This window comes from Centruroides vittatus, unplaced genomic scaffold (assembly GCF_030686945.1).
Source record: "Centruroides vittatus isolate TY-2023 unplaced genomic scaffold, ASM3068694v2 contig_990, whole genome shotgun sequence".
Taxonomy (NCBI): domain Eukaryota; kingdom Metazoa; phylum Arthropoda; class Arachnida; order Scorpiones; family Buthidae; genus Centruroides; species Centruroides vittatus.
In genome coordinates, this window is record NW_027122659.1 from 942920 (window position 1) to 962202 (window position 19283).

Below are 19283 nucleotides of genomic sequence, written 5' to 3' on the forward strand. Positions count from 1 at the left end.
TAATCTCTGCAAGATGTTGGAAACATTGATTTTTAGAAAGGAAATCATTGTGGCCTCAACAGGCTGCCAGTTTGCAACTCTTGGACTAAACAATGTGTGTGATCGAGACTGACATTAAGAGGTAATATACATAAAGGTTAAGTAAATCTTTATCTGCAAATACATCACTATAATTTTTTCCCCTATTTTCAACACCATATACTGCCATGTCAAAAGTTTTTAACTTTAATAGAAACGACGATGTCATGGCCGAGCAACTGGAAGCAACTGTATTCAATAATTTAGTTAACATATTAATGTTAAATTTGAATTAATATTTGGTTACTGTAAAATAAAATAAAATAAAATGGTTTTGTTTTAAAAGAATTTTTATTTCTTAATTAATGCACAATGTTAATCTCCCAATGAAGACAGAGCAGCATCCAGAGAATCCGCTAATTTGTTTGCCGCTTTTTCTATAAGATAGAACAAGAATTATCAGTACAAAGAAAGCTTTAGATTGATCTAGTCATAAAAATTTTCAAATATCAGGCTTTGAGATGTTTACAACTTTACTATTTCCAGCAGATAATTTCAGTCTTCCATTAACATTTCACTTCCTTGAGAAATATTGCTCGGATCTTTACTATGGAATGTTATTGGAAGGAGTGCGTGCCCAATCATAGAAATATGTAAACAATTGTATACTATGATACTATTATGATACCTCGTTGGGCATGCACTTCTTTTATTTGCTGGAAATAGTGAATAATATAATAATTTTGTTAATTGCTACTATTTTAGCTACTTATAATGAATGAAAACAAAGTTCCCTTCTCTTCTATGAAAATGATAGAGAATTATATAAATTACCCAGTGAGTCAAAAAATTCCCAGTATTGTGGTATAGCACTGTAACAGTATGATATACAGCAACGCTTACCTAATCACCTTCAAAATTGGACTCTTCGGTGCACTTGCTCCATCGATCCTGCCACTGTCAAAGACTTTTGTAATGTGTGGGAGTTTGGATATTGCATTTGATTCTATATCCTCTGGGATTGCAAAATATGTTCCTCTGAAATCATTTTCACATGGGGAATGGCCAAAAGTCTCTTGGAGTGAGAACCAATGAGTACGGCGATAAAACGGCAATGGGAAGTCGTTCGTTGGCAAGGAATTTCCACAAAACAAGCACCTGCAATCTATGCAAAACTTGCATGTAGAAATGACTGGTAATACTCTGTCCAACCCAAAAAAGGCTAAATTCCCAAATATTCCAAAAGAAGCTCTCTGACAATGGCAAGTGCTTATGTGCCAAAGGGTTCTACTTTGAAGGAGATTAGGTAAGCATTTCCAGATGTCCTACCATTAAAGTTCTATACCACATTTCTAGGAACTTTTTGACTGTCCATATATCAATTAAAAATTTCAATGGTATGTAAAATCGGGATTTGAAACATTCAGTTTGTTTTACTCAGGCATTGTTGGTTCCAAGCCCAGATGAGAAAGGAGGATTGGGCATGGGGCCGGTAACCTCACCATGTAGAAACTGTCACCACATTAAAACAAATAGTAAATAGACTTTGGCAAAATCAAAACTCTCAGTGTGATGCTATCGATTCATCATCCTCTATGACAGTGCATGAACAAAACCATGAGAATATTTCGTGTTTGATACAGAATTCAATATTAAACATCAAAAACATAACTAAAATTGGAACATGGAATGTATGGATGCTGGTTCAGTTGCTCAAGGAATTTGACAAATAGGACATGCAGATCCTCAGAATTAGTGAGATAAGATGGATAGGAAATGGTTTTGCCATCTTGTATTGTCATTCCAACTGCAATCTATGCCTGCAAAACATGGGAAGACATAAAAATTACTCAGCATTGATGGAATGCATTGAGTTTCTGTCTTTGAAGGATAGTTACGATCACAATATGTATTGATGATTCTATCACAAATGAAGAAGTTCCCAGAAATGGCCTACATGAACTACAGGACATTCTGCACTCTATAACACTGTGTTTTGCAGGGCATGTACTTTGTCTGACCAAGGAATGTTTACCAAAAGTAGCCTTGCAATGGAAACAACACAGACCACAAAGAAACTGGCACTCTACATATAAAGAAGATTGGAATTCCACGAGATGATGCCAAAACCATTGCATTCACCCGAGACAGCCGATTGCCCAGCGTGTCACTTGCACAGAAAGACCTAAAACTAAGACAAGATCAATATAAATTAATTATTGGTAAATAGTGTGTGCTACACAGTTTCTTTTTAACATGTGCTGTTTGGAGAAATATGATAGCACTTGGCCCAGTAAATTTCTGATTATATGGCTATTTTCATTTAGCATTCTAATGTTTTTCTTGCACAATAAACATGAAAATATAAAGCATGAAAACAATTGTGCACTTTATTCATTTATGTGATAGAAGTTCTGTTGAATTTAATATGATAAAAAAAAAAAATTTGCAACATGCTTAAAAGTCGAGGGAAAAAAAAGTTTTTCAACAATGAAGACAAAATTATATTAAATGGCCATAATTTATGTAATATTGAGCACCACAATAGAAGGGCATAAAATATGACTAGAGAATTTGTAAGCATAAAATGTGTACAAATTCTCTAGACATGTACAGAGAGTACTTCCATTCTAGTTAAATGAATAAAAGGAAGAGTCATTATTATCTTACCTGTTCTTTTTCTTTTCTTTTTTAATCTTTTAAGTTCTTTTTTCCTCATTTTGTTCAAACATTTTCCATCTAATAATTTCTTTATATCATCATCATCTTGTGATATTTTTTGGGTATTATTGTTTGAAATATTTTCTTGGTTCTATCAAAACATTTTATAAATAAATAAATTATATATATTTGCCAACTATATATAATAAATAAAATGGGTAGAGGGAAAAAAAAAAACCTTTTTCTCATCTATAAATAATGATATTTGGTGGTTGTCGTCATCCATTTTTTCTTCTTTACTTTTTATTTCCAATGCCTCGTTTGGGGTGACAACGACCAGGTCTACAAAATGTCAGAAAATCAAAAAATATATTTAAATAGATAAAAATTTCTTTAAATTAGTAAAAATATGAAAGTACTGTTAAGTTCGTTCTCTTCGGTTTCAAGTAAAGTCAGGTTAAAATCTTTTCCCATTTCCGCAACTATTTCGGCACTGATATATGATGGACGTTCTCTGTCGATTGGAGGATGAGTGAAATATTTTATCTTTCCTCTGAAATAGTTTAAAATTTTGCATAATATATTTTATATATTTGCTTGCTAATAACAACTACAATTACAATTATTATTAGCAAGATGAAAGTCTTTACATAGGACAAGGAAAAAATTCCATTAAAAAAAAATTGATACTTCAAGTAGTCCGCACAATAAATATTAATAATCAATGTGCTTTCAACCATTATAAATTAAATTGTTTTTCCATTTTAAATGTAATTGAAGAAACTCATAAAATGTCTTATTGTAGTAAAGGATGCAGATTGAAATACAAAAAATAAATATATAAATTCTAATATTTTTATTCCTTGAATCAAAACTTTCTCAAACAATAGATGGGTTTAATGACGATATCCAAGTCTTAAGGTGCACAGAAGTAGAGGTGAATACAAACATAGCAGTGGCAAATGCATTTTCTGTAAAAAATGCCAGAAAGTCATATGTCAAGGCTCAACATCAAACCTATTCACAAAACAAAATTGTGTCCCTCTCCTCTTCAATATAGCATCAAGATTATATATTAGCCATTGTACTAATTCTTAAGTAATTTTTATCATCAAAGAAGTGAATATATTTGAATTTTTCATTTTATTAACATTAAATTACAAGGTTTGTCCAAAAAGTAATGCACTTAATTTATCTGGGAAATGAAGACTGATGTGGCATTGCTTTTGTAATGTTGTTGAAAAATGGCAAATGTTGGCGACGTATACTCCAAGCAACATGCACCAATAGTTTCCCTTTTGGCAACGAGGAATCCTGTCAGAAACGTTCACAAGCAATTGTGTGGCATCTTCAGTATAGCAGCCGTCAACTGAAACACTGTCGGTCATTGGGTGAAATGCGTGAAGTCAACAACAATAGGAATGGCAGATTGCTGCTAAGTGATTGTCTCACAACAGTTATCATGGTAGCCACAACGCAATGTGTTGATAAAATGACTAGGAGGAACAATGCAATACATTCCAACAGCTGGAAGAATGCCCATGCAGGAGTTTTTCACAAAATCATCTGTGAACTTGGGTATGACAAAGTATGTTCACGATGATTTTGCAACTAAAAAGCAGCAAGGAAAACCACTGTGTCGTAACTCTTGCAACACTATGGGTCTGATGGCAACGAGTTCTTGGCTTACATTGTCATCAGAGATGAAACTTGGGCACACAACTTTGAACCTGAAACGAAGTGACAATCACCAGAATGGCACCATCCACATTCACCACGGAAGGATAAAAACAGTCTTTGTCAGCTGGAAAGGTTACGATCACTATTTTGGGGCATTTTGATGGATGTCACACCTAAAGAATCCACCATACCGAAAAGGATGAAGAAGCATTATCAACATGTCAGAATCGAGAAGGAACCGTGTGACTTGCTCCTTTAGCATGATAATGCAAAGCCACACACAAGTCCAGAGACTTGCAAAGCTATCACAAAAACTGGTTTTACAATATTGTTGCATCTACATTTTTATCTTTTTGGTCCTTTGAAAAATGCACTTTGTGGGATAAAGTTCCAGTCAAACAAAGATGTCAGTGCCACGAGGAAATGCTTGCATGCACAGGATTGGGACCTGTACCGAGCCAGCATACACACCCTCCTTCAATGCCAGCATATGGCCAAGGACAAGGATGGAGAATGTTCAAAAATAACATTAATAACTGAAGGTAGCAGTTAGGAGATACCCAATTTTGACAGTTGTATGTGCCATAGTAGCAGCAAAGTAAATTCTTGTGCATTAATTTCTACAGAATCTTGTAAATTTAATTTTTTCAAAATAACATTTTTATAATATTCAAATAATCTTCCATTCTCCTAAATATTTTCATATTATAATGTCAATTTAATAATCAAATAAATAAAAGGCAATGATTCCAAATGAAACTTAATCTCAAAACAATCTAATTATTTTTCAGATATTTAAAAAATTAATTTACAATGCAAATGACCAATTTGTCTACTTAGCAACATAAAACTGTATAATATATTTTTTGGTTTCGTGAGCATGATGTAGTGCAGTTAAACAAACATTAGGCATCATTTATAGAAAAACGTAGAATGACACGGTTTCAAATTGGTTCAAATGTATAATATATTGTAAGATTTTGTATTTAATTTTTGAAGAAACAATGTTTTAATTATATTTTTTAAAAGCATATAATACTTATGTTATAATGATAACAGACGAATTAAAAAAAGAATTCACAATACAGTAACATAATTATAATTTTAACTTAGACTTACTTGTTCCAGTCATTCAGAAATTTTCTAGCAGCCATTTCAGTGTCTGGTATGCCACCTTTTTTGAACCTTCCCAGACGTTTACTTAACGCGTACAAGAATTCTTGAGGAGAAGATATTTCGGGAAGTTTATATTGCAACATCAACTAAACAAAGATATTTTACAATTAAAAAAATGCATCAATTCAAATTATTAAATTTTATTTATTTCTTTTTTACAAAACTTAGGTAAAAATTTTCCATATGGTGCCAAAAATAAAAGTATCGGTTAATCCCGCCCGCTTTTGACTCCATCTCTGATCGGAAGAGGCCATTCATTCCAACAAGTTTATCGTCGAGAAATTTCCGTACAGGACCATTACAGTCTCGCGGAACTTATTAATTGCTATTGTTGTTAGTGTACTGTAAACTCAAAATTATCAAAAGATTCTGGAAAGATTACTTTACAGACTTAGTTCTATTAATTACTGCTGCTGTGAATTCAAGTATATTTTTGTCATATTTTGGAGATCTGCACTGTCACGAATATACCTTAGACTCAGACTCCCTCTTATCTGGCCCCACTTTAATCCACCATATTTTCTTTGAGATTTTTTCCCCATGAATTAATTTCCAGTGTCAGTTCTGTGGATGGGTATAGCGGACCGTATAACTTTTTTCACTTTGATTGCCTTCCAAACAGCACAAAATAGCAGAGAGTAGTCAGTCACTGCCTATACAATTTTTGTTTTTTTAATTAAGTTGATTTGAAGCAATAAGCTCAATGAGCAAAAATAAAATGTGTTAACTACTGAAACAAAACTAAGTGCTAGAATGTATTAATAATGGAAAACCTGTAAAATAAACATATGACAAACTGGATAACCGGAAAAATGAGTGGGTGAATGATTGGTAAAGAAATTAGAAAGCCGTTCAAGATTTCTCAATTCTATTTGCCTACCAAAAAATGCTCTCAGACAGGTATACATCAAAGAACCCAACAATACATTAAGAATATAGTCTGTGCTAGAACACCACCTCTTATTGGCCAATTTTGAAGGAAAAGGGAGTGTACTAGCATCATAGCAAAAGCACCATAGAATTCATTATTTAAGTGGCAAGAAATTGTTGGCAGATTTAGATTCTGCAAGTAAATTTCCCAAAAATTTTTAGATGTTATACAGGAAGAGAATAGTGCTCCTAAACAAATCTACAATTTGGATGAAACAGGTTTAAATTTTAAGCTTCTTCCACAATAAATGCTAGCAGAATCTCAAGAAACATTCAATACTTGTTTCAAAATGAGTAAAGAGAGAATCTCTGCAGTCTTTTGTACAAATGCCACTAGGAGTCACAAACTGCAAAACATTCCAAAAGTTAAGGTACGTTTGATGCATTTGAAATTACTGCCAAATGTTGCCCTCCTTCTCAGCAACATTACGCAATAATCAGTCTGAAAAGGCATTACGGAAGAAACTTCTTTTGAAAATTCTCGAGGATCACCAACAAAGAAACAGAATTTGACGGAGCCATTAAGAAAATTAATACCAAGGACATCATTTACATAACGGCGTCCACTTCTAGGAAATATTGTCGACGTCTGCAAGTACCCAGAGAGAACTACGGCCCAATGTCAGAAAATCAACTACAAATCGTGGTCCAGACAGAGACATGCACTGACAATCTGAAAAACCACTATAACATTCATAATTGTTTTAAATTGTTAACAGAACAGAATTCAAGGACTTGAGAGAGCAAGAGAGATCTGTTGCAGGCGATAACGTTCTGGAGAATGAAGTGTTGACAGACAATGAAATCACAATTTACATTTTGGCGCCAAAGTGGTTAGTCAAAGTAGAATTGGCAGAAAAAGAACCCACAAGTTATGAGTGGAGATAAAAATTATAAAAACAAGTCATTCTGAAAGAAAGCATGACTGAAACTGTAATAAGGCATATCAAACAGGAGACCAATTCAATTGCCTCTTGAAATAGTAGCACAATTTTTTAAATTTGTTTTTTTGAGGCAATCTGTAAATTTCATTTAAGTAAATGCAATATATATATATTATATATTATATATATATATTTATGAATTTTAATTAAAATGGCTGACAGTGTTTTTAAAATTTTTAATTTTTAAAAAATAAGTCATCTCTCTCTGCCATGTGCAATTATCAGAAAACAACAACAGTCTTTCTTCACAGAGAAAAAAAGTCAAATAATCTCTATGAAGAAAGACTGTTAATTGTTTTCCAATGTTTCGATGTAGTGGAAAGAAGACAACTTAGTTTCTTCAAATTTTTAATTATTTATGAATGCTTATTAATTTACCTTTTTGTTTTTATATATTGTATGTTATTTTGAATGTTTTTCTTTCCCCATCTCGTGCAGACCGATTAATTGGAAGATAATTGTATGCATAGCCTGCTCTTGGCCCGGCCCTATTTGAACAAGAATGCACATTACTCTCGCATCCGGATCGAGACTGGCTGTCCAGAAACTATTCAATTCAAAGTCAATTCTGACTTCTCTTGCTGGCCACAGACTACTGAATACTAATGGGAAATGTGTTTTGCTAAAAAACAGATAGTAGTACAAGAATGCTCAAGGCAACAGGCAAAGAAAGAAAGAGGAAAAAAAAAACCCCAGTTAAAAGTGTCTTTATCACACCTTCAAATTCCACCGTAAAGTACTTTTGAATACGTAACCAGAGTAATTCAATTCAGTTAGTTGGTATAAATTGGTAATTGGTATAAATTGGAATTGGTATAAAAAAAAAAAAAAAAAAAATTGAGAGACGTGTTACATCCCTGGAAAGAAGTGCCGGAACATCATTTCTCATCCTAATGCACCCCAGTAATGGGAACTTTCAATCTAAAACATTATACTCCGTGCCATCAAGCGAGATGTACAGTACATCCCCCTTCTTCCAGAAACGTCCAACAAAATTTATATGACACATTGCCATTATCCATAAATTTTATCCCACCACATTATCGGGTGCTTATGCAATATGCACAAATTTATACCGATCATAGGAGATCTTGTAATTTTTTGGTAATAAAAAAATTAAAATGTTAAACAAATTTTGTCAAAATTATAATTGATATCGTAGAAAATTTTAATATGTTATTTAAATATGTTGGCATTTAAAATAAAATATTAAATTTTATTATTGTCCAATTATCATTAACAAATTAAGTACTACTTGAAATATATTCTAAAATACTTGATATTTTAAGAACATTTATGAAATGACAAATTATAACAACAAATTTAAAAATAAAATAGCCAATGTTCTCTTAAGGCCAATTGTAACTCCTTTACAAATTCATATAACCAAAGACGGGAATTTTGAAAAGTAAATTTTTTAACTACACATTAACCAATTTTTTGCTTTATATATCCTATTAAACTATCTGCTTCCATTTTTGAGAATTTTTAGAAAAGGATTTTTCCACAGAAAAACCATTATTTCTTTAATGCCATCTCCAAGAGATTAGATGCTAACCAAAGAGGTTACAATCGGCCTTAAAACTATCGTAAGTCACAGAAAAATATTTTAAAAAGATATAGTTTCATTATACGTATGCAACTCACCTGATCGGTACTAATTCTCTGAATTATCGACGATACCACGGATTCGGGATCTTTTAAATCTTCTACCTTGGCAATGGTTGCATATGATAGATCAGATTTTTCGTTTTTTGCATGCACGATTCCGGGACTGTCGATCAGTCTTATTAATTTAGTCAACTGTACTTCTTCAGCCACCCTTAAAATTAATTTATAATGAAAAAATGGAATTTTTACAAGTGTTTAAAAATATCATTTTGATGGCTCTTACCTTGTAATGCCTGGAACCGCTCCAACATTACAAGCTTTACAACGCTTCAGACTATTAATAATGCTACTTTTACCAACATTAGGAAAGCCTGTAAAATATTTCAAAATTTTAAAACATTTATGGACTTTGTTTATTGTTGTTCAAACTGATCTTTATTAAACCAAAAAAAAAAAAAAAAAGTTAAGCAATCAAGAAATAAGATATTATTACAAAAATTAGTGTATTGTTTTACGAGACTATATCAGTAGAGAATTAATTTTCTAGGTAAAATTAACCTATCGACGACCATAATTTTCTGCATACACCCACGTCTGACATATAATCCACAAAAATTAGTAGAATGCATAGTCCACACCCACTTTCGAACGGATTTACAGATTTCAAAACTCAGATAACCGATGGGTGGTGCACGAGAAATTATGACAAAGTCGACGTCTTTAAACGGGGAAATTTGCCTCGGTCTTTAATAAAATTTATAATAAAAACTAACCTACTACGCCGACTTTGATCGACGACGTAATTCCTTTGTCGTGACAGTAATTCTGCAACAACTTCATTAGCATGTTTGCACCAATGCATTTACTTGAATGAAGAGCCCGAGAGGAGCACCGTAAAGCATCCGATTTGATCTGAGACTGAAATGTAGTTACATAAAATCAGAAGAATTAATACATAAAATTTATTAGAAATTAATATTAATTCATTACATTCCTAATTCTTCAAATAAAAAATAATTTATAAAAATGTAGAAAAGACCAATGAGTTTTTTCTCCTTGTTTAATTTCTAATAAAATGAATTTTATGTTATGTTATCAACAATTACACATGCACATTTTTGTAAGCAGGACTATTCCAGTTCTTTGTACAAGCCATAATCGAAAGATCCAAATTTTCTTTATATGCATTACAATAAGAAATCTTTTTAACTTTGTTCTTGCTAATATTTAAACAAAACTCCGAGACCACGCAGTCGAGTTTCGTGCTAATTTCTCGACAGAAATTGAAGAAATAATTATTCCTTTTGCTGTAGATTATCAGAAATTTTAAAGAATGATTTTTCTACTTACAATTAAAATGGAATAAAATTTAGGAAAGAAAGTTCATCATTTACTATAGATTTAAATTAAATAGTGATGTATTAAAAGTTGCAAAAATTACTACTTCACTATTCTTTCATTTATAAACAAACTAGCAGACGAGCCCGGCATTGCTCAGGCAAAAAATTACAATAGCAAACATTAAAATTATTAGATTATTCTGTACTTCTAACTCTTCTATTATACAGTATTATATTAGAGTATTCAATTTATATTTACAAAGGTTATCTTACATAAGGGTTTATCACACCAAATGCTTAATCTAACACATAGTAAAAATCTTTTAATTTGTGTGCAGTAGTGGAATAAAGAATTTTAAAAATGTGTTAGATTGGTTACTTGGCATGATAAACTCTTGTGTAAGATAACCTTTATAAATATAAATCTAACAAACATTAAAATGAAAACCATATAAAAAGTTTGGTTATTTCAGCCCACCATTGTCTTTTTATTGCAATACTCAGATGGTATGAAATGACACAATTTCATTGGTCGAGTAGACATCAATTGTAAATATGATATCTTAAATTTTTTCAGATATCATATTATTTTCCTACTGTTAACTCTAAAAAAACTGTACATTCACTGTCAGATATAAAATGGTAATCTGGCAGTGAATGAAATTTTATGAAAAATAGACCAAAAATTTAAATTTGGCATCTTCAAAAACCACTTGAATCATATTTTGTGTTCGCAGGTAACCTCATATGTACTTTTCCTATTTCAGGGATGGCGAACCTGTGGCACATGTGCCAAAGTGGCATGTAAGAGAAATCATCTGACACGTAATGTATCATATGACTTCCGTCCTTTTCAATCATCCTTTCTGTTTATCACCTGATCATCTTTTTATCAATAAGATTTTTTACATTTATTCAAATTAAAGCATATTCGTTTAATTTCTTTAAATATCATTATTCGAAGTCTAAGACATTGGCATGCATTAACATCTTTAAATCTAAGTATGCTTACAATATGGCACACGGACTCAAAAAGGTTCGCCACCCCATCCTATTTGAATGCCACCATCTGCCGGTCCGATTTGATTTGCACTTGCCTAGTTAATGTGCAGTCAATGGGTACAATATCATCCAAAATTGGACAAATCATTTTGAATGGCATTCTATCGGGTATACAGGGTGTATCAGTACAGCGGTTACAAACTTTCAGGAGAGATAGAGTACACCTAGACGATGGGAAATCACATAGCAATGCATGGTTTGAAACGCTTTCCTGACACAGTAGTGACGACACAAAACACAAGAAAGGAAGGACACGAATGGGGTGAGAAAACATGTTTATTATTCTTAGTACAGCAAAAATGCTGGGACGTCTTTGTCACTACTGTGTCAGGAAAGCGTTTCCAACCATGCATTGCTATGTGATTTCCCATCGTCTAGGTGTACTCTATCTCTCCTGAAAGTTTGTAACTGCTGTACTGATACACCCTGTATACTGTTTGCACAGATAGTAAGAATATTATTCACATCATAATGCATTATAGAAAAAATAATATAAAAATGAACAATTTTTAAATATTTATAAATCATAACTATTTACATACCAAATTGTCATTTTGATCTTGAGTGCTTGCTTTAAAAGCTACTGTGGGTAATTCATTCCTCAAATATTTCAACCATTGCAACAAATTATCACGTGGAATAAGATCTAAAAATAGTGTGGAAAATTTCAAAAATATATACAAATCTTTTTATAAATATTTTAAAGAATTTATTCCTTGCATCATTTTAATGATTACACTACTTAAAAATAATATATATTGAAAGTACTAATTTCTACAGTAAGCATTTTTCTAGAGATTAAAAAGATCTTATACAACAGGAGTGGCCAACAAGTTGACTGCGAAGCCATTTTGGTCGATCGCTCGTGATGTCGACTTAATGTGTTACACTTGTAACCAAACGCAACGTGTGAACGTAACACACAAACACAACAGTATGCATGCAGTTATTACTCAACTCATAGAAAAACACAGCCATTTAGCTTGAATATTTGATACTGTCATACGTCAACTGAGAAAAATATCCCAGTATCACCAAATGTAGCGAATATATTTATTCTTATTTCGTACCTGTGTGAATTGGAATTTTCATACTTAAAATTAACAAAGACTAAACAACATTCTGTCCTGACTGATTACCATACTGAAGACTCATTATTACTATCTTTGTTGAATATACACCTAATTATGATTCCTTGCTTAGAGACATGCAAACTCAGTCCTTCCATTAATATTAAGGTAATAAAATAAAATCTAAATCTGTCTTTATCTGTAGCTAATTTGAATTAATAAATACAGTATTGTTAATAATTACTCATGTTGTTTTAATTTCCCTTGACGTGAGTTTATTGGCCTGTTAAATAATTATGTTGTTTTTTACGTAGGTTGATATACAAGGTGTTTCAGTACGATGTGCAGTCCTGCAAGCTATTGATAGATTAGCAAAATATAAGTCTAAATTGATAAATTTTCCTGGCCCAAAAAAAAAATCACGAAAGTGAAATCTTATAATCAAATTATCAGCCGTATCGTGCATTTTTATAACTTTTTCATATTTAGCCGATTAGGTGAAAAGATGTCGCGACAGTCGAGCGGTCAACACTGCCGTGTGGGAGTGGAAGGATTTCACGGAGACAGGTTTTCCATCTCAAAACCGTTTAATAAAATAAAAATTTCTTACAATATTTCCTTGAACAAAGGGGTAACACAGCACAAAGCACGAGAATTAAGTCCAAATAAAGTTCGAATGTTCGGGATTTCTTTTCCTACAGTTCGGCGTGGACGGTGAAATGATCGTAGACCCCGAGGCGTTGGGCACGACTTCAGGTGATTTTTCTCCGAGGAACCTGGATGGCACTAGGCGACACGACAGAGAGGTTGTTTCCACGATGTCCGAAAAGTTCCCTCCTAATTTTACGGAAGCACACACGTCCAAGATAGGACGAACCAAGTACTGAGAGAACTAATGACCGAGAACGTCATCTCCTCTTTTTCTTCGGGTTTTATAACTTTCCTTTGAGTCCCAGATCGAACATTCCGATAGGTCGATGTCGACTTGCCTCCGCTCTCTAATTGGTCCCCCCCTCGTTACGCATTGTAACGAGATCGGAACCCCGGTCGTTGGATGAGTCAACATCGACTGACAATTCGATTCCTACCGAAGATGTTCGATCTAAGTACTCAAATTCATCTATTGTTTTAACCTGAGAAGTCCGACTTTCTTGGAAATCTCTACAGACATGCCCTTTTATGGACATAAAACATTCATTTTTCGTTTTCCCTTTTTTTCTTGTTGATGGTTTTTTTTAACATAAATTTATTATAATAATAATTATTATTATTGGCTTCTATTCCAAAACAATGGGAAAAAAATTTCTTTTCCTCTTTTCGCACAAAGTCTAGACCTATTTCCGAAGCTTCACATTTACAAACAAATAGTACCACAACTTATACATTGCAATTGATAAAAAAGTTAAATTATATTTTAAGTTACTAAAAATCTATCTTGTAAAAGAGTCAGAAAATCAAATTTTTTAGGTACCACCTGTACGGAATGAACTCATAGCTGAAAATATTGAAAGTTGGGTCTGGAAATTTATCTTCATTATGAGCCTATATCTTGAAAACAGTAAGTGATTTAAAAAATAAAAACTAGTTTTAAACATATATTTTGCTTATCTACTCATAGCCTGCGGGAGTGCACCTCGCACCAAAACACAGTGTATAAACATAGTACGTATTTCACACCTTTTCCTCCCCACTTAGACTATGCCTATGACATATTTTTAAGATAAAAAGTAGATCTTATGTACACAAAAGTTGGCCATTCCTGTTATACAATATCACATTTAAAAAAAATATCCAGCAATGAGTTGCATAACTTTCCTGCCAAAAACATTTAAGAAACACATTAGCAAAGTTTAAAAGTGTGTGTTATACCAACTATTATAATATTTTATTTAAAAAATAACTTTTATATTATTAATTATAACAAAATGGCAAAGGCTTAATTTTGAAGGTAGAAAAGTTTTTAAAAAATATTGTAAACATCAATAAAAATCTTAATTCTTATGATTAAAATTTTTATTAAGTCCAATCCCACCCAAGATATGACACAACTCCTATCTATCTCCCCACCCCCTCGACCATTGACCACCAAAATTTAACAGTATCGATGCTCCTTATATACAAGTTACCATGCCAAATTTTGTTCGTAATGTTTACCTTACCCTGAGATAGTAATTGATATAGATGCCAACACATTATGGTCTTCCTTTTTTTTTTTTGTTCTGAGAGTATCAAAAAGTCAAGATTTGCAAAAACCCAGGTCAAATTTCACAAGATTACAATATTTTCCCCGTGTTATATAAATAGAACAGCCAGGAAAGTAACAGCAGCAAAATCTGATGCAAAGATATAAATAATATCTAGGAATATTTTATGCTAAAATGTATTTCATTAGAGCAAAATTTTTAATTCTTAGAATATTCTTTCACATAATAAAATAATGGTTTTTTAACAGCTAATCAATTTGAATGTTATTTGAATTTCGACCTATTTATCTGCTATTGACAGGAAAACCTTGGGATGATCCAATAATAAATCTGCAAAATCAAACAATATTTAGTTCTTAAACATAGACAGCCGATTGCAGAGACAGAGATTACATCAAACAATGTTTAACAGCTGACTGGCATCTAGACGTTGGCTGGCTAAACAGCAGTTTAAAATGCGTTGCAAAAACGATGATCGTCTATTTCTGAATGCCATCTAAACGAATCTTGGCTCTTACTTTCTTCACTGTTACTCCCTTCTCTCAGGAGTCGTTTAACCAATCAGTCATTCGTTTATGACGTCAGAAAATGGCAACAAACAACGTGGTCAAATCATGCCAGAATTTTTCCAAAGAAGAAAAAAGTGTCCTCGTGGAAGTTATAAAAAATTATCCTGCTGTTGAGGAGAAAGGTTACAACAATCATATTCCAGGGATGAAATAAAATGCATGGGAGATGATACAGAACGAATTTTGTTCATCCTTTCCTTGTTGGTCTGCTTGTAGCAAGACCTTATTCTTATTCGTTAAACAAAGACCTCATTCTTATTATAAACATCTCTATCACTATACAAATAACTTTTTAAATTTATTTAATGAAAGTTTGATAGATAGCTGCATACCGTAGAGACGTGAACTCCGATAAGATCACCGGCTACTCTCTGGAAGCCTCCGATGGCATAAAATTGTAATGTTGTCAACAACTGTTGTTCAGTAGTTAATGGCAATCCTCTTTGATCTAGATGCTTAATTTCATTGTCATTACGATTTAAAATACGAACAAATCCTGATTTAGAAAATCTGTACCGAATTTGAAATTCATCTTCGGAATAGATTTCTAAAGGATTATTCTGATCTCGTATTACCCCTTCTCTCTTCGTAATTGTCGAGATGAACAATTTTCTTGATTTGTCTTGTTTACAAAATTTATTAAATGAACAATATCCATTATAACAAACTTTTCAACCAACAAATGAATATGGCGACTCCTACTCAAATAAAATGGTGTCTAAACCTGCTATCCAGGGAATCTAGAAAGTAGGTCAAATCAGTTGTTTCTAATTGCCGTTTAAACTGTGGCAAGCGAGAAATGCCATCTCTGCAATGAAATTTTTCTGAACCGCAGTCTACACAATCTCTAAACTGCCGTCTGGCATTTAAACACTCTCTCTGCAATGAGAGACCAGTTCTCTATAAAGCGTGTAGATGTACAGTACACTTTTAGAATGTAGTCTGGTGACAGAGTTCAAGATTCAAATCAAAGAGTTTGTTTAAAATATCACAGTCCTATGCTGGTGTTTGAATAATGAAGGATCCAGCCGGATCCAGAACCATCCATTCTTAGTGAATGGGAAAACATAATTTATCGGATATGACATAGGATTTCTCTAGCCACTTACCAACATCTTGTAGAGTCCATGCAAAAGAGAATTACAGCAGTATTGTGAGCAAAAGGTGGCTCAACAATGTACTGAATAGATGGTCATAATAAATTGACCACTCAGTGTATATAAATTATTGATAGAAATAATCAAACATTATTAAATTTGATGATTTTCAACATCAAACAATTTCCTTATGATTGTTTATAAACTAAGTTAAAGACATCAGGTTTTTGTTCTTTTTTCTGGTGAATATAACACCAATAGTTTCTTTTATAAATTTTGGATATAAAGTGCTGTAGGATTTTTTAAAATCAGCCTGTAAATCAATAGGATAGCAATACATACAATTTAAAAGTTGAACTTCCTATACAATCTACATCAAAATTTTTATTCCATTGATCAAACTTGTCATACAAATTGTACTAATGTATCTTGTCTCAACTCCTATCAGCTGAAATTAATTAATAAGCTCTTTTACACAACATTTTTTAACCAGATGGATGAATGAATAAAAATATCCTGTAGGAAAAAGCATAATATTCTGTCAGACACCGTTTGAATTCCTTTGAAATGAAAACTCCAACAGATTAGGATTTAATGCTATGCCAATTTTTCAAAAAGATAACACAGTAAAACAGCAGCAAGTCTAAATTATAGAAATAATGGTCATATACATAAGTCAAAAATAAATTAAACTTTTGGCACAGGTTTTATTATACAACATACAGCAATTTTCACATCACACTATTTTCAAAATAAATTCTGTTGTAGCTACACATTTCTGTTCATATTTATTGTCAGAAGGATTCTAAAAGCTACTTTTTGATGTCTTTATCAGTTTTCATGGCTTTGGTTTCTACCTCTGCTAATTGAAACCTTTATCCTTCAACTTCTCTTTCACTTTCGGGAACAGGATTCGGGAGTAAAGGATCAAGGAAATAAAAAAATTGAAAAAGCATTGTTACGTCCTTCTTTCTCAGACATTCACTATTCAAGAATAACCAATTAAATTGAATACGGAGGCTATAAATGATAACAGCCCTCAAAGACATAAAAAAACCAGCCTCTAGAGCAGAGATGACGAACCTGTGGCACATTGGGAATCATCTGACACATACTGTATCGTACAATTTTGGTTTATCACATATGTGTTTTAATCATCCTTTTGGTTTATCATCTGATCATTCTTTTTCAGTCAGCTTTTTTATATATACTCTAATTAAAGCATATTCATTTCATTTATTTAAATATCATTACTCGAACTCTAAATCTTCAGTGCACACAAATATTTAAAAAGTAAGTATATACCGTATGGCTCATGGACTCAAAAAGGTTTGCCATCCTTACTCTAGGGCTTTAGGCAAGTGATATGGACACTGGCAGAAATGTGTAGTTGCAGAAAGAGCTTACTTTGAAGAAGGTTTTCTGTAAATACTTCTATTACATTAATTGTACAAGTTCATTGTATTTTTGATTTGACCAAGTGAGTCAAAGCGCATTTAAAAATTTTTTTGAAATATATCAAAATCTTCTCCAATTAAAAAAATTAAATTAAAAATTCACATACCAATTTTATTTAGTATAAGAATTAACTTTTTGTTTGTTCCACTGTTGATAACTGCCTTTTCCACCTGAGAACAGCGAGTATTCAAAGGATCTCTTGCATCCAACACGTGCAAGATTACGTCGGCCGATTCAACAACCTACATAAATATTTGTCTTTCAATGATCTTGAAATTATTAAGTTAGTGTAATTTTAGAAAAAATTCAAATTTGATTAATTATCAATTGTTATTAAAGATTAGTATTAACTATTTACTTTGAATTTTAATTTACATCTAATGAATAATATAATAAAGATTAAAAATGGTTCCATATTTTCTTATTTTATTATAATAGTTTACAAACTGAATGATATTCTACTTTATACATCTATATTTAAAAAACTGAAAGAAAGCTTCTGATAAAGAGAATCTAATTCAAATTTGCTAAGAACTAATAGAGCAAGTGATGGAAACAGTCTTTCCAGACAATTGTTTCATAAAGGAATAGTGCACCAATCATGATCCTTTTGCTAATATATATTATATAAAGTAAAATCATACATTAACAAATAGTGCCATCATCTACCTCTGCCTCCTTAGGTTATGTGAGATGAAAGCACTCTGCCCCTAATGGAAAAAGAGCAATTATGAAACTGTGATGAATGATAATTTTGGTGTTTTTCAATTTCAAAATACTAAAATGGATCCTGGAACGGGCTGTAAAAAAGTGGTATCTACGTGCACCAATATGCAACAAGAGTGCAATGTGGTAGGAACTAAAGATTACATAATTATTTAAGTATTTTAACTTGCCTCTTTGCCAATGTCTATGTCAATTTATATTTCAAAATTACTATTAAATATAATAGTAGTTCTATATTTAATGTAAACTAAATAGCTCAAATACACTTGAATATACAGTTTTTTAAAATATTTTAGAATCATAATTAGTGCACTGGTTGACAAAATTGCTTCAGTTAAGCTGCAGGAGATTGCTTTAAATCAGCGTTTCTCAAAGTGGGCGATAACGCCCCCTTGTGAGCGTTGGAGGCTTTCAGGGGGGCAGTAGAAGGCTCAAAGAAAATTAGGGGGCATTAAGGAAACCTACAAAAGCGATGGCAGACAAATTCTATCTATAAAAATTTGACGGATTATATATAAAATGCTGACATTTTATATATTTTTTATTTTTTATTGAAGGTCACAACTTGAATATTTCTAACACATTGACTTATATTACAGCTGAATACACTTATTATAGCATGAATAAATTTGCATTCATGTGGGTTCTAAATCAGTTACAGTTAAGGACTAGGGACTTGCGTAGGAGTAACTTATGTAACCTACATTAAGAAAGAAAGAACAGATAATCTAGATCCA

The 19283-nt window shown here is 32.2% G+C and overlaps 1 protein-coding gene across 1 annotated transcript in view; it reads right to left on the reverse strand.

The window, feature by feature from the left end:
* Positions 1-350: 350 nt before the first annotated feature.
* Ns1 (Nucleostemin 1) overlaps positions 351-19283 on the reverse strand; it is a 33431-nt gene continuing 14498 nt past the window's right edge. Inside the window, exons 6-15 of the mRNA XM_067283534.1 lie at positions 17927-18062; positions 11965-12068; positions 9794-9938; positions 9304-9391; positions 9057-9231; positions 5479-5621; positions 3099-3232; positions 2918-3021; positions 2689-2830; positions 351-455 (exon numbers count right to left, since the gene is read on the reverse strand). Coding sequence (XP_067139635.1) covers positions 394-455; positions 2689-2830; positions 2918-3021; positions 3099-3232; positions 5479-5621; positions 9057-9231; positions 9304-9391; positions 9794-9938; positions 11965-12068; positions 17927-18062 — 1233 coding nt within the window. The 3' untranslated portion in view covers positions 351-393. The remainder of the gene's footprint in view (positions 456-2688; positions 2831-2917; positions 3022-3098; positions 3233-5478; positions 5622-9056; positions 9232-9303; positions 9392-9793; positions 9939-11964; positions 12069-17926; positions 18063-19283) is intronic.